Source organism: Panthera uncia, chromosome F1 (assembly GCF_023721935.1).
Source record: "Panthera uncia isolate 11264 chromosome F1, Puncia_PCG_1.0, whole genome shotgun sequence".
Classification (NCBI taxonomy): Eukaryota; Metazoa; Chordata; class Mammalia; order Carnivora; family Felidae; genus Panthera; species Panthera uncia.
In genome coordinates this window covers 6,375,129-6,397,833 of record NC_064813.1, presented here as the reverse complement: position 1 = coordinate 6,397,833, position 22,705 = coordinate 6,375,129, and the positions used below count along the sequence as shown (strand labels likewise).

The 22,705-nt window shown below is 39.3% G+C and overlaps 1 protein-coding gene across 4 annotated transcripts in view; it reads left to right on the top strand.

The window, feature by feature from the left end:
• Positions 1-22,705, top strand: part of SDCCAG8 (SHH signaling and ciliogenesis regulator SDCCAG8) — a 253,018-nt gene that overhangs the window by 85,231 nt on the left and 145,082 nt on the right. For all 4 annotated transcript variants that reach the window (XM_049633839.1, XM_049633837.1, XM_049633838.1 and 1 more), the window contains exon 12: positions 2,737-2,853. In XM_049633839.1, coding sequence (XP_049489796.1) covers positions 2,737-2,853 — 117 coding nt within the window. The remainder of the gene's footprint in view (positions 1-2,736; positions 2,854-22,705) is intronic.

The window sequence follows — 22,705 nt, the reverse complement described above, 5'->3', positions numbered from 1 at the left end:
TAAGCAAACATTTACTTATTACTGGCAGGCCCTTTGATGAGTGCTGAAAATACAAAGATGAATTAGACACAAATAATGTCCTTGAAGAACTCAAAGTGGCTGAGACAGACTTGTCATTAAGCAAGTTTCACTACTTTAGTCATTGAATGTGTGATAATCCCAGCATTTCTAAATTAGACAGTTAGGAAAAATGTTTGCCAGAGATAGCATTGGTTTGCTCCCCACAAAAATAGTAAAAGACATATATATATACAACACCAAGAGTGTGCTTAAAATAAAAAATTTTCTACTTCCCATTCCTTTTCATACCTGGTCCTTAATATCAAGGTTCTCACACTAAGTGTCTTATTTTATTGGCCCTTAAATTTATACTTCAAAACATCACAGTGTCTGCACTTCGGGCATCACAAACTTGTGAACGAAGAACTAAAATGTTTAATAGTCTCAACTGGCCCACTGTAAGGTACATATTTATGAAACACGAGAAGTCCATGTAGATATCAGTAAGCAGTTGCCTTAAAACTAAGAAACTACGTGTGAGCACGCATGATGTAATAAATTAAATGGATATATTTTTTACCAGAATGTACACGGATAATTTTGTTTGCAATGTATACCCTTTTCATATCGCATTTTAGCTATCAACATATTTTCCTAAATGTTGACACATTTGTAATGCCAATGTTGCTTTATAATTTAGTAATTGCAATTGCCTTTAATATATAGAAGAAACAAAGCCCATTTTTTTCTTTTTTTCCCTTGAATTTCTTTAATTCTCCATTTGCTTTCTAAAATTCAAGTTAGCCAATATAGAGGTTTAAAGCTATCATATTTGCCAATATCATCAGCGTGTTTGTGTGGAGGCTAAGGGTAAATGTAAGGGAGTTGGGATAGAGGGGTGACAGTGGTTAATCCAGATTTAGGGAGAAAGCTGTGGTGAGTGTTCAGTCCATTGTAGGGAGAGAACTTTCTGTTGAAACATGTACAGTCGAGATGCCTCTTCTATCTTTAGAACTGTCCAAAAAAACACTCCAGCATCAGAAGGGTGCCTTGAGGTGGCTCCAACCCTGAGATGAAATCATTCTACTTCAGTTTAATTCGTTAGTTTATTTTAGATGAAATTCAAGTGTCATGGATAAACTTAGCAGATGCTAACGTGGAAGCAGTAAGGCAAGGGAACTTTAAAAAAATAAAATTAAGGGATAAAATAATTTTAAATAAAACTTAATGCCTAGGCATTTATTATTACACAATAATTATATGTTGGTATTAGGTTTGAAACACCATGGCTGTGTAATTATTATTTCCTGGCATCAATTTGTTTTTTTTTCATTTCTTTCATGTATATACATCGAATAGGTTGGAATAGTGAAGAACCAAGAAAGAAAGGGAATTAGGGCCCCTCTAATTTTTTTCTGTCATTCTTTATTTTAAACTTTATTTAGCTTTAAAATTAATAACTTTTTATAAATTACTAGTGTTTTTGAAATGGGAGGGATCACCTCTGACACATTCAAGGCATTTGAATTTGAACTTCAAGTAGAATTTTCAGTAATTGTATTCTTTTCCTAGTATTTTGAGGGCCACTGGGGAGAAACTTACTGACTTTTTCCTCTGTCAGATTGGTTTATTTTTAAAAGTGTTTTTTTGTTTGTTTGTTTGAGCATAGGAGATAGATGGAGGTTTTATAAGATTCTAATACCTCAGTAATGATAAAACTAATTTCTAAAGTTCTGATTGTATTTTTGGATAAATACCAAAATTGAAAGGTTTCAAGCACCTATAACCATTGGATGATACATAATTTTTAAAAACTTGTATTTGTAAATCAGAGACTGAATTAACAGACGTGTGTGTTAATCTCTTCAGGTTCTCAGTTATCTCAAAGGCTCAGAATTTCTTTAGATTTATCTGCTGAATTGCATTTACCAAATATATTTACCTGTGTGTAGAGCCCTAGTATAAAAAAAAATTTATACAAAAAAATTGTGTAAGGGATGATACACAACACTTTTAGGATGCTGTGTGTGTCCATTATTTAATGACATGTTAAAATCATTTCACTTAAATGTATGTTTTCCGTTTATGTTGAATGCTACAGTTATAAATGCAGAGTGTGCATGGTTCCAGTCTACGACTCTTACGAGACAGTGTTTCTTAATTTAAGTGCATAGCACTGTGCATAAGATTGACATTATCTGAGAGATTGTAGTGAATACTAAGGACCACTGCACACCTAAATATCGATCATATAGCCTATTAGCAGAGAGAAAAATTCCTTTATAAATTTCTTAAATAAAAGCCTAATTGATCAAATCTTTAAGGGAAACCTTTATTTTATAGAATGTCTGTTTAACTGTACTAATTTGAATGAGTATTGATATAGCTTAATATTTTAGTTAATGATTTCACCTAGTTAAGATTGAGGTGATAATGCATTTTGGATAATAGCGTGCAGTTGAAACGATTTTTCCCACAAAAAAATCTTGGGCACATTACTTAAATTTCTCAATACATTTCTTTATCTGTAATCTGAAGTTGTTAAACTCAGTAGTACCTGATACTGCCTTCGCATCTTAACAGATTACATTGAATATTCTAAACAGAAAATGCCATTCTTAGAAGAGTTCTATTGTATTTTATTTATATGACCTCTAGGGGGCACCAAAAGATCTAATTGCAGGCATTGCCTGGTAGATTCCAGCAGCTATTGATGTAGTTTTTACAATCTAACAGGTGTGTGGGGAAATGCGCTATCAGTTGAATAAAACCAAAATGGAGAAGGATGAGGCAGAGAAGGAGCACAGAGAGTACAGAGCAAAAACTAAAAGGGATCTTGAAATGAAAGATCAGGTAAGAGATGACAAGGGTAACTGCAGCAATTAAAGACCTAATTAAAGACGTAAGTTATTTATTTCTATTATATTGCTTCTAACTAATGGAACAATCCAGTTTATACTATTAAAAGAATTTCATTTCTAGTTGCCTAAAATTATCACCTTTCACATGAAATGGTGAGAATACAGCCGCATGCATATAAAATCCCAATCTGACAGGTCATAAATAATACATTTGGATATGTGTATCTATTACTTACAAAAGTAAAAAAAAAAAAAAAATGTTCTAATGCACAGTTTGAACCTAAAATATACGTACATAAAGTTCTTGAAAGATGCCAACTTGAATCCAATTTTAAGTGAAAAAGTTTAAAATTTGTAAGATGAGATGAGTTGATATGTAAATATGTCAATCAAATTGATTGTTGGCAGAGTGAAACCAGTTTTAACTAAGATAACCATGAATACGTTTGCCTAAATACAGGGAAATTAGAAATGTTAGGGGAAAATGCTGCTTACTTCAGTCTCAGCTGAACAGATGTTTTATGTTATATCTTTGTTGAGATCGTGTAGATACTCCCAATTTTAATTGTTGACATGGGTAAAGTTTTTAGAGAGGCAATTCTAATAGACTCACTTTGGATTTTCTATTTTTATGTTACAGTACAGAACATTGGAGGCTCTCATTCTTTATATTCAGCAAAAGCAGATTGATAAATCTATTCCATTAAAATGAGTTCTCAGTGTCAATATTTTTTTTAAAAAAAACACCACAATTTAAAAGTAGGTAGCTCTTGGTAAATTTTTTCAAAACATATTTCTAGTTCAAAGCATTGTATTATACTTTCCAGCATATTTTCCCTTTCAACCCTGTCAACTTTCTATGCAGATGACACAGAGACAGTTGGGAAAAGTATTAAAAATGAAAGTGATAATGAAATTTAGTACAAAAAGTTTTTCAAGGCATAGCTGAAATCTCTGGCATTAAGTTAACATCTGAACAACCAAAATCAGATTCTGCTTTTGTGCCGCTATATTCAGACTTTAATTTTCAGAATTTTCATTACTAACATGTAGGGATAATGAAACTATTTCATGGCATCCAGTTGGGGGCGTGCCTGATAGTAGAATTGAAAATCCTCTCTGTCCTCGACTGAAGGACTAAGACTACCACACCAAACGGAACTTTCCTTTCCTTTCCTTTCCTTTCCTTTCCTTTCCTTTCCTTTCCTGATGTATTTTGACTTTTTTTTTTTTAAGGGTATCATCTTGGTTTGCTCACTAGCATTATTATATACTTTTGTAATAGTATTTTATAGCATCTGCCCAATATAACATCTTGGACTAACTGGAAAAACAAATAGGAAGAGTGTCTGAGTTATTTAAAATTACAGGATAATGTTCCAGAGAGAAAAAACACTATAGGAATAATAAGATTAGCATATCACTTGTAAATGAATAACGTGTAGAAGCGTTTGTAGTATTTGTCTTTCAGAGCTTATAGCTCTTGGCAATTAACCAGCAATGATGTGGAGGCTAAGGTTGCAGGATTTTAAAAGGAGCCGTTTCCATTTGTAAACCATTTCCTGCTACATAGTGAAACATTAGCAGTTTTCATAATGATTTCCAGTGTTTTTAGATAAAGATGTGCCTTCTCAGGAGGTCAGAGGGTTAGGAATAAAACCTTGGAACGGTTACAAGATGCTTGTGATGTGATGTGCTCGTTACCATTTTCTCTTGGACAGAATGTGAGGAAATCTTATAGGTACTCTTTGTAACTATTTTGTATCAAACAGACAGTTTCTGAAAAGAAAGGAGTGGTGTCTCATTCCGAGGATGATCTGGACGAGCAAAGCAGCAATTGTTCTTTGGTCTTTCAGCCATGACCTGACCTTCTGTCCGCAAGACCAAAGAGCTCCTTTGCTGGCCCACCATCTGCACTCAAGAGAGAAATTTACATTCAACTTTTAAAAGCTGGGCATGTCGAGCATTTATCTGAAATACTTATAATAATATAAAGTGTATTTAACTTTTAGAGTGTTACACATCACGCAATTGAGCATGACAAGAAGGCCATCTCTAGCTTCACAAACAAAGTGTTCCTTGTAATATAGTCATTTTATTCATATTTTTGTTAATCTGGACTCTTGATACATTTTTAAAGTAGGTGGGAAACTGTGAGATTGGAATGTGGTAAGAACAAGAGCTTTTTTGATGTCTACAAAATAGGGCAAATGGTTGAGCACCAAAATCATTTTCTTTGTGACCCGAGCCTTGACTCTGGCATAATTAGAAGGAAGGGTTAGGGGACTAACAATAGCGATCTCTTCCTCCCACTTTCTCCTTTTCTTCTTTATATTGTGTCAGGAACCCATGGGCGGATTATCCTTCCCATCAACTCCTTTGTATCACATCAGCATAGAGCGGCCCTGCCAGCCCGAGAGGACGCTTCTTGAACTAAAAAAAAAAAAAAAAAAAAAAAAAAAAAGACATTTGGTTTGGAGGAGAATGAAAAATCTGTACCCTGATTTTTATTACAAATTTTTTGTAAGCAACAGGTACACACACACACACACACACTCCATTACTGGAATTTAAAAACATACAAAGAGAATGTTAATATGAACTCCCACATCTCCATCACCTAGGCTCACCATTTTGCCAATTCTTTTCCATCGATCTCGTGGGTTTTTTTCCTCTCTTCCTCCTTCGTCTTTTTTGTCGCCTTTGTCATCTGTTTCTTCCTCTTCTCTCCCGAATTCTGTCTTCTTCCCCCATTGCTCCTTTTGCTGAAGTATTTGAGGCAGATCTCAGACATGATGTTATTTCACTCATGAACCCCTCAGTGTGCATCTATGAAGGATATTTTTTTTCATAACCACCAGGTCGTCATCACACATGACAATACCAACAATAATTCTTTAATATCTGATAATGCCAAGCCCATATTCACACTCCTCTGACCATCTTAACAATGTCTGTTTTATGGCTGTTTTTTTAGAACCAGACAGACAGGAGCATTTTTGTGTGTCAGAATGTTATGGTTTGATCTTCTTTCACAGGAGATAAAGGGATATCTCAGCAAAATTTCAACTTTCTTTATCTGTTGTTGTCTCATTAAATTTCACACATATATTTTGATTGTGCTCTGAATTTATAAGGTGCGTCAGCATCATTCTAAAGATTATGAATTAATCCTAGAGCCAACTGTCTGAAGGAAAATGGCTACCATGTCGCAACCCCAATAGTCATATCCTGAAGTGAGCCCTGTAGAGTCTGAAAGACAAGTTTTGTAATTAATTCAGTCTTACATTTAAGATTCGGGAGTGTGACTGGAAGCCCATTACAAAGGTTATGGCCGATGAAGAAGTGAAAGTTTCTTTGTCACCTTCCATTCTGGTAGATGAATCTCCGAAGGTGATTCTTCAGAGCTAAAAGGTTTGATCAGGGCATAATATAAACAGAAAATGCAGTAATTTCAAATGCAGGGGAAAAGTGATGTTTTAAAGGTATTAAAATATAAAAATTTTCCTTTTTTATGGCCTTTCTCTCTCCCCCTGTCCCTTTGTCCCTTTCTCTCTCTCTCTCTCTCTCTCTCTCTCTCTCTCTCTCGCCCAGTTATGGTGTTTTCTATTTGCTGTTTAACTTCGGATGATCTCCAGCACAGGGCTCCCCGGGGTGGGGGGTGGGGTGAGCAGTGGGGAGACCTACGTGGTAGCTGGATCAGGGTAAGCAGAGGCTGTATATTGAGGCCACGGGGTGTTGTCAGAGGCAGGGATGTAGCCACCTCTGTGTCCTGCCCTGTGATGTCAGGGGCACACACCCTCAACCCCATCTTCCCCAGGTTCACATCTGGGCTCCTGTCAGAGGCAGAGCATGACAGCAGTACACAACCCCACCCCCACACCACTCCCATGACCTGATTCCACCCGAGACACAGGGCAGGATCACAACACAGCTCGGGCCAGACGAGGGAACTGCAGGGGAACAGGTGTCTGAGGACCGTCTCGGGGCTGCTGTGAGGCAGGGAAGGGACAAGACCGCGGACCCGAGCAGCAGCGCCACTGCCTCCTCAGACTTTCCTGACAAAACACAAGTGCCAATATATAGTCATGAAGAAGTTTGAGAGGTCGACCACAGAGCGCTAAACGGCAGGCTTCTCAACACGGGGCCCCATCTGCCTGCACCCATCACACGCCCGTGATGGTGCCAAGGCAGTGGGAAGAGGCAGGCAGAGGTGTGGTGTGCTGCCGCACGTACGTGCACTCCCACTGACACACGCAGACGTGGAGGAGTGTGTAACACGCCCGCGGGCCCCGTACCCGTAACCGACGGCTCATGGGCCGAATCGACCGACTGTCTGTTTTGACAAATAGTTGTGTTAGAACACGGCCACATCCATTCGTTCTCTATTGTCGACGGCTGCTTTCCTGCTACACAGAGTTGAGTTGTGGCGGAGACACTCGAGCCCACGGAGACTGAAACATTTACGCTCTGAGCCCTTATGGACCAAGTCGGCCAGCCCCGGCCCTGGGTATAGAAATAGAACTGTATGTCTTTGGGTTCTCATTGCCTTACTAAACGGTGGAGCTTGGGTTCAAAGACTCCTCAATCTTCGATGATAACTTAATGGTTTTAGAGTATTTCTCAGTGCAGCACGTGGCCTCTTCCATGGCCTCTTCGTCATCTCATGGCCTTGCCAAATGAGTGTGTGACTGCTTATGGCGTCATCATCTTAGTGGTGGCACGTGGTGTAATAATGGCTTAGGTGAGAGTATAAATATAAAAGTTGCTTTGCAGCACAATTTCTTTTAGGTTGGTACAGTTTTTTTCAGATAAGACTTTTTTTTTTTTCCCCACCAGTATTGCATAAGTTATAACTTTGGAGTTGTAGCTACAACTGAGCAGGAGGCATTGAAGTTCAAAATTACTTGAGTCGGGTAATGAAAACAAATATTTTAGGGTAGGGCACATATAAAAAAGAAATAGATCAGAAAATTTTGGCTAGAAAAATTGGGCCAAACAAGAATTTGAACTCCTATCTACAGCAGTATGATTCAGCACTTTAGTACTGACGTCATACGTGGACTGTTTCAATGGAGGAATTATTTCTGAAGTACAGTTGACTTATTTAAATTGTTGCAAGACGTGCATCTGTTCTGTATGGCTTTGGGTAAAGATGAGAAGAAGGCTTCAAAGTCCTAAAAGGAGGTCCTACTGAAGGGCAGAGAAATAAAGACAATGAAGAAAAGTTGAAGAATTACACCTTTTTATTTCGAGAAGTCTAAATCTTCGCTACCTTCACGGGCTAGACAGATTCTTTCAGGGAGGAAGCTTAACACCTGTTTAAACGCCTTGATCCTCAATATGGAAAGAATAAGAAGAAAGCTATTTAATCACAGCAACTGGAAATCACAATAGCCTGAAATAAGAACTTTCTGAGAGTAAGATGATTGCAGTAGATTGCAGCAACAGGCAATGGAACTTTCTTCCCTGAAACTGCCAGTTTCAAACAATAAGAACAATATGCTGAAAACCCAGCAAATGGACCTCCGAGGTCCACTGTCTTCTACTGGATTGTGGGAGCATCCTCAGAATATTTCACTCCGATCTGTTCAAGTGGCTAGTAGTGGTATTTGTCTTTTCTGCTTGTAATTTAGCACCTACAGATTAAAGCGAAATCCTCCTCAGCTCTGTTCTCTGCTTTGTGTCTGTAATGCCATGTGATCTCGTCGGAAGGCTTTGGGGGAGTATACTGAGATAATGGATAGCTTCTGGAGAGCTAGACTGGAGAGACTTTCCAACTACCACCTGCAGTCTCACTTCTGCCTCTGAAAGCTGACTGGGAGAGGGGCCACTTGGGCATGCCGTTAGCACATGTAATCACTCGGCCCTGGTGATGACAGAGCTGCTCTCCAGTGTTCTTCACACCCTCTTCCAGCGCTGGAGGCTTAGCGCGTCCCTCTCCCTGCTCCTCACTCAGGCAGCAGCCGCGTGCGAGGGCTTGGCCTACCCAGGCCGGTGCAGGAGGCACCGAGGGGGTGATAGCTGGAAGACCCAGGTCCTGCCCTGAGGGAGTGTATATTCTAGTTGAGGAGATGGGGTACACATTTGAACATGCCTACAAAAACCTTGCAAAGCAGCATATCGACAAGTGCAAATTAATGTAGTGTGAACTTCATGCTGGCTACAGCCCATGCGAGGCAGAATCTGGTTCCATGTGTGTGATGCAATAAAGCTTTTTTTTCTAGCATCTTCCCTAAGTACGCCCTAAAGCATTGTTCAGATAAATTTGTGTTCTTATCACAGCCTAACCAAGAATTGTGAGAAAATTCTTCAGCCCGGCGTATGTCTAATAAATCAGCCTCTTTTGTTCTTGTGCCGCGCGCTGCTTGAATGGGACAAATGGGATCATGTAAATAAAAATAAAATTCATTTAATAAAAGATTATTGAACTTCTGTTTTTTCTAAAACACCATGCAAAGTTAATTTCTTCATTTTGAACCGTAATTGTGTCGGTAAAATTACAAAATTAGCAGTTAAAAAGTAAGTTTTTTTTTGTTTTGTTTTGTTTTTTTTTTTTTTTTTTGCACAGAACAGTTTCCAAATCAATCCAGTGAGTAATACCAAGTTGTAGATTATTGGGACATTCATCATTTGGTAACTCTGTTAATGTTTTGGGCAGTACGTGTTTACCCCATTCATGAAAACCCAGTGGAAATTTATACGCTCAAAAAAGAGTCCTTTGATTCTCCAAGAGACATGGTAATGCTATTCACCATAATGATGTATTTTTTAAAGATCAAATGTGTAAGCAGAAACAATATATCTGAAGATAGCAACTTAGGGCTGTTCAGAGATAAGGGTACAAAGAGGATAGAAAACAAGCCAGTTTAGAAAGCATATGCCTTGTGGGGTAAACATTTAGAAATAAATGTCTTTGGATAGGAATATAAAACTGTAAAGTGAACTCAAGGAATTTTTGCTGTATTTTCAGTTTCACTGGATATACGTATTTTGGTCCTTAAAAAACTTTCTGCATGCTTCTTTTGACTTTAAAGGTTGGACCCACAGACCAACCTGCCACTCTTGGAGACCATCGTCTTGGGTACCAAGTCCGCAATAGGGGTAGCTACCAGATGGCCAGCAGCGTTTTGTGTGGCCACACTGGCCAGCAAGCTGGGAAGCGTTAGACATAGGGCAGCTATGTGTGCTTTTCCTTTTTTTACAGTCCAGAAATATTAGTACTGATACCCAGTGTAAATATTACTCATTACTACAGATGTACAACTTTTAAAACAATATTATATAAACATAAGCACATTCACAGAAGCCAATAATTCCATCACCCGGTAGAGCAAATTGTTTTCATTTTTCTGTTTTACCTTTTACTTTTGTCCATATGCATATATGGTATTTGCAAATCGCAAACATGCTACTTGGTAGAATTCTGGTTTTTGCTTATTTCACTTAACTATATCTCCAGCATTTTTATGTGTTACTTCCTATTCTTCGTAGTGATCACTTCAATATGGCCATGTACCTGTACTTTTAAAGGAAAGAATAAGAAGTCAGGTTTGGGGGCGCCTGGGTGGCTCAGTCTGTTAACTGTCCAGCTTCAGCTCAGGTCATGATCTTCCGGTCGGTGAGTTCAAGCGCCGCATCGGGCTCTCTGCTGACAGCTCAGACCATGGAGCCTGTTTCAGATTCTGTTTCTCTCCCTCTCTCCCTCTCTCTGTCTCTTTCCCCTTCCCCCGCTAATACTCTGTCTCTGTCTCTCTCTCTCAAAAATAAACAAACATAAAAAAAAGTCAGATTTGGAATAGAACAGTCACTGTTACAAATTTAGAATTTTTTGCCCTAAACTTCACTTGTTGCTTTAATTCAGCAACCATATATTGCATGCACTGTGCCGGGCTGGAGCGCACTTCTGTTTTTTGGTTCTTAGAGAAGGGAAGATGTAAGGCAGGTATGCAAATAACTATATGTCAGAGAGGTCCTAGTAACTATAATTAGCAAACTACACAGGGGGATGGGGATTTAGAAGAGGGAGAGATGGCATCCTTAAAGAACGTTGCCCATTAGAGATGAGAGAGGAAGGCATTTTGGTTGGAAGATCCAGTGTGGCAGCTTGAGCAAAGGAATGGGAACGGTGGGGTGGGCTGTGGAAAAGGAAGATGCATTCAAGGAACATATGTGTCTTTTGATTCCATAGCATGCTTGCATAACTGACCCCAACATCTCCAGTGCCATAGAAAATAGGCTTCTTTCTGTAAGGTTCAGAATCCCAGTGCAGGGGCGCCTGGGTGGCTCAGTCGGTTAAGCGTCCGACTTCGGCTCAGGTCATGATCTCACGGTCCGTGAGTTCGAGCCCCGCGTCGGGCTCTGTGCTGACAGCTCAGAGCCTGGAGCCCATTTCCGATTCTGTGTCTCCCTCTCTCTCTGACCCTCCCCCATTCATGCTCTGTCTCTCTCTGTCTCAAAAATAAATAAACGTTAAAAAAAAAAAAAAAAAAAGAATCCCAGTGCAGTTCCCTATTATATAACATACTGCACGCCCTGCAGTCAGGCACAGAAGTCATGTTATATTTGGGGAATATTTGCATTGGTTTTTCATTTCCTTTGTAGTGCTTTCTACGTAATAAAATAATTTCAAGATTTTCAAATTTCGGATAGCATACAATAAAATGTCATTTTATAAATAATGTTAGAATCAAGTAGGATTAGTTTTTTTAAAAAAATAAAGAATTCACAGTTCCTTTAATGATTTGTAGAAGGTATCTTCAAATGATGGAAGATATCTTCAAATGACGGGGTCCTACTCGACCTTCGGACTGTTAGTCCAAAGACTTGACCTCTTGATTTGGCTTTTCGGCTAACTTCCTGAGCAAACCTCTCAGAGCCTCACCTTCTTTCCCAGTGAAGTGAGAAGCTTGGGGAAGTGATAGCTAAGGTTTTCTCTAACTCAAAATTCCTCCGTTTCCAGAAACACAGGAGATATTTCTCTGCCTCTCTTAATTATGAACTAAGTATTAATAAAATCAATATAAATCGCATGGAGTTTCAAGTGTCATTTCAAATATTCCAGTTATTCAGCTGATCTGATAAAAATGAAGTTTTACTGTCACCAATTTTAGATCATATTTTTTCATTATGATTAATAATAGGACAATAAAATGTCTAGCCTTTTAAACAGTTGAATTTGATTACAAGACAGACTTTAATTTGCTATAAGGATTAAAGCCCTACTCTGAATTAAGAATGAAATTCTATTGGATACATTTCAGGCAAGAGCACACTGTCCAAGGAAGTATTTTAGAGGAGTAGCCAGCTTTCCTGAAACCCGTGGAATGAAATATCCTCAGCTGGAGTTCCCGTGTGAACTCTCGATCCCCAGGATGACAAGGGTGTATTCCTGTTGGAGAATTATGATCCTAATAGCTTCCACTTGGTGCTCTAACAAAGTGCAGTCCAGGAATGAAATGTGTAGCAGTTCTGTACCTAGGTGACCTAGAATATGATCATGTTCAATTTCTGTATTTTGATTTTTTTGTTAATCATCTGAATGAAAACAAAAAAAATACTTTTTTAAATTCTCTTAGAGATTTCATGTATCCCTGGAATGTTTCCTGGGCCCTCATTGGAGTCCGGTGTAAGAGACGCCCCAGGCAGAGGTTATAGATATAACTCTGCAGATTCTAGATGTAACTGACTGTTAGTAAGTTGCAACATGTCTAGATTCTCCCATTATTCTTGTTAACAGACTGTCAAAGTAATCTAACCCTTTTTTGGTGTTAACATCTGTAGTTAGGTGGATCAGTTGTAGTCACATTTAGTTTTTAGGGAAAAGACAAGAGAGCAGCAGTGTCCTTATTTCTTGCCTGCCTACAGCCTTCCTCACGAGGAATGGGAAATTGTTCTTTGTATCACATCTCTCTACTTACAACCGAAGTTCTGATGATCATTCCATCTCTGCTCTGCCTCTCTCCATGGTAATAAGTCATGCACCTGATAGCATCAGCCTGGCTTTGGAAATCATGAATCAAGCTGTGGTTGAAAGTTCCCACTGAAGTGCAGGAGAGTGCTCCTGTTTTCTTAGAGTGGCAGCTAGGGGAAAAAGAGAGAAGTAAATGCTTCTGAGGACACCTTAAGAAGATGGACTGAGGGGCGCCTGGGTGGCTCAGTTGGTTCAGCATCCGACTTCGGCTCAGGTCATGATCTCGCGGTTTGTGAGTTCAAGCCCCGCGTCAGGCTCTGTGCTGACGGCTCAGAGCCTGGAGCCTGTTTCAGATTCTGTGTCTCCCTCTCTCTCTGACCCTCCCCCGTTCATGCTCTGTCTCTCTCTGTTTCAAAAATAAATAAACGTTAAAAAAAATTAAAAAAAAAAAAAAAGAAGATGGACTGAAAAGAACTGTTCCACTTGAAAGTTTGTCTCTTCATGGCGAGTACCGCCTTTTCTTTTGGATCCTTCTTTCACTTGCTCAGAATTTTACATAGAAACCTGAATTCACTCATAGTGAGAGATAACTTTCATATCCTAATTTGAATTAGAAACTTTAGGGTATCATGTTCAAGTTGCCTCTCCACTGAAATTTATCATAGAATTATAGGACCGGGTCAGTGTTCCTTTCCTAAGTTACTAAAGGTCCACTCTCTGTATAGTGATTGAAGCCATACAAGGGTTCGTATAGCAAGAACCAGATATGTTTTAATCGAAAGGTGGAGTTAAGATAATGGATCAAATATCTATTTATGTCTATATTTTATTTAAAAAAAATTTTTTTTAACGTTTATTTATTTTTGAGACAAAGAGAGACAGAGCATGAATGGGGGAGGGGCAGAGAGAGAGGGAGACACAGAATCGGAAGCAGGCTCCAGGCTCTGAGCCATTAGCCCAGAGCCCGATGCGGGGCTCGAACTCACGGGCTGCGAGATCGTGACCTGAGCTGAAGTCGGACGCCCAACCGACTGAGCCACCCAGGCGCCCCTGTCTATATTTTAAAATCTATGAGTGGATATTGATCTTTGTATGTATCTTGCTAACATGTCATACAAGAAGTATGACTAGCTGATGATGACAACCAGTCTTAAGTCTCTAAATGCTGAATTTAGGATACTTTAGACTTACCTCATCAGCTGGAAGAGAAGGGAGGACCCTAGAGTTGTCTCAGTTATAAAAACAATAAGAGAGGGGCTCCTGGGGGCTCAGCTGGTTAAGCATCTGACTTCAGGATGTGACTTCAGGTCATATCTCACCGTTCCTGAGTTCGAGCCCCACGTAGGGCTCTGTTGACAGCTTAGACCCTGGACCCTGTTTTGGATTCTGTGTCTCCCTCTCTCTCTGCCCTTCCCCCACTCATACTCTGTCTCTCTCTCTCTATCAAAAATAAATCAACATTTAAAAAACAATTAAGAAAAAGAGAAAAGAAGAGTAGAGGAAAAGGGAGGAAAAAGGAAGAGAAAATGAGAAAGATTTTAGAAAGCGTTCTATAGACATTTACACTAAGAATAACTGGGCTTTCCATTAGACTCTAACTCAGGAAAGGCAAACATGACCACAGATCCATCCATTATGTTCCATCAGCAGTTTCAGGAGGGATCCATAATAATAGATTTTTTAAAACTAGAATTGCTATTATAACCACCTTCTCCCCACTTCCTCTCCCCTAAATCATTACTGGTTGTTGAGAGTAATTCCATATAGCTTGGCATTTTTCAGAAGATGCTTTTTAATCACATAGCAATAAAATTGATGGAGGTGATTTTTTTCATTACCTCCCTCATTTCATTGGCCACATATGAAAAACCAGAGTTGGAGGGCCTCAGGTCATAAGGAGCAATGGCTTCATGGGCACTGAGAGCCAGAAAGTGTTTAATGACTTAAGCTGTCCCCTTCACGTTGTAGAGGTTTAGACTGCAGGGGAGCACAGAATGATTATCTCACTTTTATGCACTACTTTGTTTAATATTACTGATAAACTATTATATGTCACTCACAAATAGTCACTGGGGTTGCAGTAGGATATATTTAAATAAACTATGTGTATTGCTCATACAACTCTTCTAGTCTGGTGAGGAGGTGAAATGTGACAAGGTGGGGGCTCAGTGCAAGGGGTGGCATCCTGTGGTGGGAGAGAGTTTGAAAAGATTCTACTCAACAGCCAATTCTCCACATGGATGATAAGAAAAATCAATGGGGGAAAGAGTAGTTTTTCAACAAATGGTGCTGGGCAACCTGGATATCCACATGTCAAAGAATGAACTTGGGCTGCTACCTTGCGCCATATTCCAAAATTAACTCAAAGTGAAGACGTAAATGTGAGAGCTAAACTTCTAAAACTTTTGGAAGGAAACATAGGCCTAAATCTCTGTGACCTTGGACTAGACAGTGGTTTCTTCATTATGACACCAAAGGCACAGGCAACAAAAGAAAAAGAATAAATCAAGCATCATCCAAATTGGAAATGTTTGTGCTTCAAAGGTCTGTCATCCAGAAGGTGGAAAGGCAATCCCCACAAAGAGAGAACGTGTTTACAAATCACCCAGCTGGTAGGAGACTTGTAACTAGGACTTATAAAGCATGCGTACAATCTAATAAAAAGACAACCCAATTTAAAAATGGGCGAAGAACCTTAGTAGATACTTCTCCAAAGAAGACAGGCAAATGGCAGAAGAAGTTTGTCCACAGTCGCTCATCATCATTAGCTGTGAGAGAAATGCAAATCCAAATCAAGATAAGAACTACTTCCCACCTACTAGAACGACTGTAACCAAAAAGACAGATAATAATAGGTGTTGGCGAAGATGTGGAGAAATCAGAGCCTCGTGCGTTGCCACTAAGATTGTAAAGTGGTTCATCTGCTTTGGGGAAAAGTCTGGCAGTTTCTCCAAAGGTTCAACATGGAGTTACCGTACAACCCAGCATTTCTACTACTACGTGTATACCTGAGAGAAAGGACACACGTCTCCACAAAACTGTGTTCCTGAATGTTCACTGCAGCATTATTCATAATAGCCCCAAATGGCAACAACTTCAGTGTTCATCAACTAGTGATGTGATTATATCTATTTCTATATACTGGCGGTAAAAATGAAAGGAGTATTGATGCATTCTATAACATGGTCAAACCTTGAAAGAAGTATGCTAAGTGAAACAAGCCTGTCACAAAACACAACTTATTGTATGACTCCATTTATGGGAAATATCCAGAATAAGCTAATCTTTAGAGACAGAAAGATTAGTGGTTGCTTGGGGCTGAGGAGGTTAGGGGCAAATGGGGACTCCTGCTAATGAGTATGGGGTTTCTTTTGGGGGCAATACAGTGTTCTAAAATCAACTGATGTGATGGTTGCACAACTCTGTGAATATGCTAAGACATGTTCAGTTGCACACTTGAATGAGAGAATTATATGTGAATTATGTCAACAGAGCTGTTGCTTAAAAAAATATTCCTACCACAGGGGCACCTGGGTGGCTCAGTCAGTTAAGCTTCTGACTCTTGGTTTCAGTTCAGGTCACGATCTCAACTTCGAGGTCACAACTCAAGTTCGAGCCCCACATTGGGCTCCGCACTGGCAGTGTGGAACCTGCTTGGGCCTCTCTTTTTCTCCCTGTCTGTGCCCCATCCTCACTCACTCTCTCTGTCTCTGTCTCTCTCTCAAAAATAAATAAATAAACATTAAAAAAAGAATCCTACCCTAGATGTCGTATTTCAGCCTAGTCTGGAGGGGAACAAGAGTAGGAAGGAAAGGCCATTCAGGTAAAAGGGACAGAATAAGTAGAGACACTGATCCGTATATATCTGGAGGACAAAAGGAGGCTCCAGAGGTGAGGATGGAAGACTGAGCCCCAGAAAACTGTAGTCTCTTGCCAGAAATATCTGTGAATCACTTGACGTCAGAGTCTGTATCTTGTTCTGCATCCCCAGTATCCAGCACAGAGAAGGCTTACCAAAAGTTTTATCTGTCAGTTGCACAAGTGAGTAAATGAATGCACAGGTTAACTGAAGAATGAACTTACAGTTTGTGAGTTCAAGCCCCACGTTGGGCTCTGTGCTGACAGCTCAGAGCCTGGAGCCTGCTTGGGATTCTGTGTTTCCCTCCCTGTCTCTTCCCCTCCCCCGCTCATGCTCTGTCTCTCTCTGTCTCTCAAAAATAAGAAAAACATTTAAAAGAAAATACTCAGTAATAGTGCCTCAACTAAACGACACCTCCTCTAACTCCTAGTACATGTTTGTTGTGCTATAGCAGACAAAAAGTGTTAGAGTCAAGAGGAAAGGAACTTGCTTTATAGTCACATTTCCATTTTAGCAGTTCATTAACTTGTTTAAAACATTTGATCAGTCTTTTTGTATTTTGCTACTCTCGTAAGAGCGACATGGTATCTCATTGTGGTTTTAATTTGCATTTCCCTAATGATTGATGATATTGACCATCTTTTTGGGTGCTTGCTTGTCATCCATATACTTTCATCAGTTGCAACGATCCCTGCAGGTTCAAGATACCATTGTCTTCACTGGTGTTACTGCAATCATGTCCTGACTGATTTCTCTTCCCCAGTTTCTCCCCATCTAGTCCCTTTGCAACCAGAGGGACCCTGTGAAAACTGTGTCAGGTCTTGTCACTCTTCTGATTACAACCATCCATTGGTTCCCATCTCAGTCATGGTGAAAGGCAGAGTCCTTACAGTGATCTACAAGGGGAAGGTGCTGCACAGTCTGGCTCTCCTGTTACCTCTCCATATTCATCTCCTCCTCCATGTTCCCTGCCCCCCTCCCCCCCCCCCCCCCCCCCGCCCCCATCTCTTTGCTCTAGCTATGCTGGCTTCTTTGATGTTCCTCAAACACATCAGATCCTACTCCCCCCGCCACCCCGCCCCCCACCTCTCTGCTGTAGCTACACTGGCTTCCTTGATGTTCCTCAAACACATCAGATACACTCCCACTTTGGGGCCTTGGTACTCGCTGTTCCCTTTGTCTGAACACTGTTCCTCAGGATAGCCTTATGGATCACCAGCCTTCAAGTCATTGCTCTCCTATCTCCTCTGTGAGCCCTTCTCTGACCACCTTATTTTAAATTTTACCCTGCTACCCCAGGACTCCCTCTTGCCCTTTCTGCTTTATTTTACTCCCTATCTTTCTCACTTATTTTATTATCTGCCCTCCCCCACCCCACCACAACAATATTGGTTCCATGAAGTCATGTCCCCCTCAGTCCATACTCAACATTTAGTGAAGCACATTGTGAGTTGAATTGCATCATTGAGATATCTTCTCATTTGCATTTAGAAACACAAATCCAAACTCCTAGCTTCCAAGGCCCCGTGTAATCTGATCACTACCTGTCTTTCTACCCCTTCACCTGCTCTTCCTGTCTCCATTCTCTCAAGCCTCAGTGGGTTTCCTTTAGCTTCTCAAACATGTCAGCTCCACCTTATCTGTTCTTCTGCACTCTTCCTGTGCTTAACCAGCTGTTTCTCTTTCTAAGTCCCACTTGCCTGTCTCCACCCCATTAGTCTCTCATGGCATCTGGTTTACTTCCTCCATGGAACTTATTGTAATTTTTAATTATTTCATTATTCATTTTTTTTTTTTTTTACTAAAAAATCTGTCTCTTTTATTGGAATGTACGTTATTTGAGGTCAGAGACTCTTACTGTCTTATTCCCTCTGGGGTTCCTGTGCTCCAGTGTCTAACATGAGGTGAAGGCCCCAGTAACTGGATGGATGAGTGGGTAGAGAGGTAGCCAAGCGGTTAGGCCCTGAGAGTACATGCCTATAGTCAAATTCTCCCTTCACTACCTACTACCTGGTGAACCTGCGCAAGTTCCTTAAGATGTCCGAGCCCCAGTTTTCTGATCTGTAAAATGAGGACAGATAAAATTAGCACTTTACAGGGTTTTATAAAAATTGGAGATAATCTATGTTAACCCCATAGCACAGTACGTGACATACAACTGATCTGTACATGTTAACATATTAGTATATATTGGTATATGTTAGTATATTTTTACTAATGTCTTGATGAGTCTTATTCACATTCTCTGCCCACATCTCTTTCTCCTGACTGTGTTCTGTTTTATCTAGTTGCTCTCCAGAGTCATGGTAACTACATATGATATTTTTGGTATGACCTGACCAGTCATGTGAGCTTACATTAATCTAGCTTTGGAACCAGGTACCGTTTTTGCATTATGTGTTTATCAAATATTTCTCACTGTGAACTCTTCTTGAGCTCGAGTTCAGTTAAAACCCCAAACAGCACGTGTCTGCTTCCCTACACCGGGCAGTAAATACAGCTATTTGCATTTGTCTCTCTGAAAGTTGATCATTTTAGTTTGGACCTATTGTGTCAGCTGGCCTGAACCTCTTTGGATTCTGTTTTTGACATCTCAGCGTAATAAATTAGTCCTCTCAGATTTATGTCCCAGGCAGGTTTGACCAGCAACATCATTGGTGTGCTCCGTAAAGTCAGTGCTTTACGCAGTTTAGCAGGAATCGCAGAGCAGAACCCTGTGACCTGTGGCTGGAGACCTCCCTAGAGCTGGATACTTTCATTGTCTTCCATATGGTTTCTTAAGCTGATGTGTTTTTTTTCTTCTTTTGAGAACCAGGCCATTTTCCTTCTTCAAGATAATTTTAGTCAAATCAAAACACATTGACTTTTGTACCTACTATGTACAAGTAGTGTGTGTGGGCCCCACTGAGCCATATGACAGATTAGATTGATGGCAAATAATGAAGAAATTAGGCATAGATGGCTAAGAAATCAAACAAAGTGCCTTTGTAAATAGGGAGCAGATTTGTAGTTGGCAGGATTTAAACCCGTGTTGGGAAGCTCCCAGTGGAAGGGGATGGGCCTGCCTGAAATTCCAATTTCTTCATCTAAGTAATCTGGATAAATACACTAAATTGGAAATTTGAGGAATTAGACTGTAGCATTCTGTTCTGAGATTTCTTCTATTCATTCTATCGGCCTACTCTCCTTTTAAAAGTATGTATGTATACATATACCAAATCATTATGCTGTGTACCTAAAAGTACAGTTTTTTAAAAAAATTAATGTTTATTTATTTTTGGGAGAGAGAGAGACAGAGACAGAGCATGAGTGGGGGAGGGGCAGAGAGAGAGGGAGACACAGAATCTGAAGCAGGCTCCAGGCTCTGAGCTGTCAGCCCAGAGCCCGACGCGGGGCTCAAACTCACAAACCGCAAGATCACGACCCGAGCCAAAGTCAGATGCTTAACTGACTGAGCCACCCAGGAGCCCCTAAAAGTACAACTGACCCTCGAACATCATGGGTTTGAACTGCTAGGGCCCCCTTATGCATGGGTATTTTATGATAAATACAGTACAGTACTATAAATGTATTTTATTTTCCTTATGATTTTCTTAATAGCATTTTCTTTTCTCTAGCTTACCTTATTGTAAGGGTACCATACATAATACGTAGAACTTACATGTTAATCAACTATTTACGTTATTGGTAAGACTTCTTGTTAACAGTAGACTTTCAGTAGTGAAGTTTTGGGAGAGTCAGTTCTGTGTGGATTTTCAAGTTTGTCAGGGACCAGCACCCCTAACTCCAACATTGTTCAGGGTCAACAGTAATACAATGTTATATGTCAATTTTATCTCAGTGGCAAAAAGCATTACATCCTCATCATTACCCTTTTTTTTTCTCTTCTATGCCAACTTCATTTTTCTTTATGAAAATGAGTGAAAGCAAGAATTATGTTACTTTTCTAATCGTCACAACATGTAAATTCTGTACTTTATATGAAAGTGTCTTCTAAACTGTGAAAAGCTGTATATATAGAGAGAGCTGTTATGATTGAATAGGTGTTCAGTAAATTGAATAGATGAATTTACTCCTTTGTATGTGGATGGTATTAATGTAAAAGAATCATACCCAAAATATTTATTAACTAAAGCATCTATTTTACATTGGAAGCTTCTTGCCAAAATTAGTTAGAAAATACAGGTTATTTTTGAGTTGAAGTGAAGTACAATAAATTCTTAAGTTCCCCAAATAGAACTTTACAGAAATATTTATATAACTCACAGCTAAAGTGAATTTTCTAAAAACTCCCCATAAGGTGAGATCACGTACGCCATGTCTCAGTACAGAAGGATTTTTTTTTCAATCAGTTATGTCTCTAAAAATAAACCCAGTTTTGTTGTTAAAATTTGCTGTTTCCTCTTCACATAAGAACGTCTCATTAATTTGGGTGAAAACCGTCCAACAAGATAAGGTTAAATTGTCCAGTTTTCCAGTGGAAGAGAACCCATTTTGTGTCACGAGCAGAGTAGCAGCTAAGAGGTGAGTTGAAGACAGACATGCTGGTTCAGTGGTCAGAGGATTTTGAATCCAAGCATAGGTGTTCAGGGAAGAGGTTTGGATGCTCTACGTGTGCTTTTAGTAATACCCTACCTCTCTTACTCTCTTTAGAGTTTTCTAGCCAGAGCACTGATATTGATGTTCTCTGTCATCAGGTACACCAAGGAGTAACAGAGAGGGGGTGGGTAGAAAAAAGGGGTGACCTCTTGGAGGTCCAGTATATTTGCATGGGGCAGAAGAGGGGCCGTATTCCATCATCTGTACTGTTAAGTGGTCTAGACTCCTTAGATGGGGATTTACTTTTCTTGGTCATTTGAAACTGATTTTTCTGAAAAATTAAAATATGATTTCCTATAAAGTAAAATCATTCAGTTTCAAGTGAAAGGCTGGGAGATCTTGAATAGGTCTAAATGTTTGAGCTTTTCTTGGTTTAAGAGAAAAGGAATGTTTTATTTTGCCCCCAGCACCTATACTAAAGAGTAATATTGATAAAAAATAAAATCCAGTAAAATATATTTTTTAATTAAGGAATGATATATATGGTCTTATGAAACTAATTTTAAAAAGAGGAGATCTGAGTCTAAAATTTGTTCTGATTGTCAGAGATTGACAGAATTTAACTAATAGGAGAATACACAGAGCACAAAGAAAAACTTCTTGTTGAATAACAGTTGTCAGAGAAGAAACAGATGATGTGTTTTCTTTACTGCATTTAAAAAATTAATTATTGCCAGTAGAAGCTTGTTTATGCTTGTTAACTGACTTAGCCTTGTGGTTTGGCATTTTTCCACGTTTAAATAGAAATGGGTTTCGACAGGGAGTCCGAAGACTGGGTTCTAGTCCAGCTGAGTGAACTTCAGTGGGTTCTCTACCGTGGACCCCAGTGTTCCCATTTGTAAAGAGAGAGAATAGATAAAGAGGATAACTGGGCATCTTCTGTTTCGCACTGTACCTTTTTTTTTTATTTAAAGGCCTTTATTTAATTTTTATTAAACAAAGTCTTGAAGTAAACAGGGAAGTTAACACTCAAAATGTTTCAGGAGGCTCCTAAATGATTTAGGGTCATTTTGGTAGAAGCACATTTTAGGAGAAATCTAAGCAGCACAATATTTAAGGAAGAATTCTATCAATTAAAGAATCCACATCGAGGTCTTGAAAGTTAGGTACAAAATAATCCAAAAGCTTTCTTGCATTTTCCTTTTGGGAATCAGAATATTTCACTGATATTTTTCTGACAACTCGTGAAACAGTAAAATTGAGTATATAAGAGTTTTAATTTGTTCCAGTTGAAAAATAATAAAAATGTATGTGTTATCTAAGAGACACAATAGTTTTGCCATCATTGCCTGTTTTCCTACCACAAATGAATGGGCCAGTGTATTTTTATGTAATTCTTAATAGCTGACACAGTAACTAAAAAGCCATGCTTACTGCTGGAATAGTAGCAGATTTATTAACTTGTTTTCTTCGGAAATTGTGGTTTGCTAGTTGTCAATACTTTTATGTCTACTCAAAAAAAATTTTTGGCTT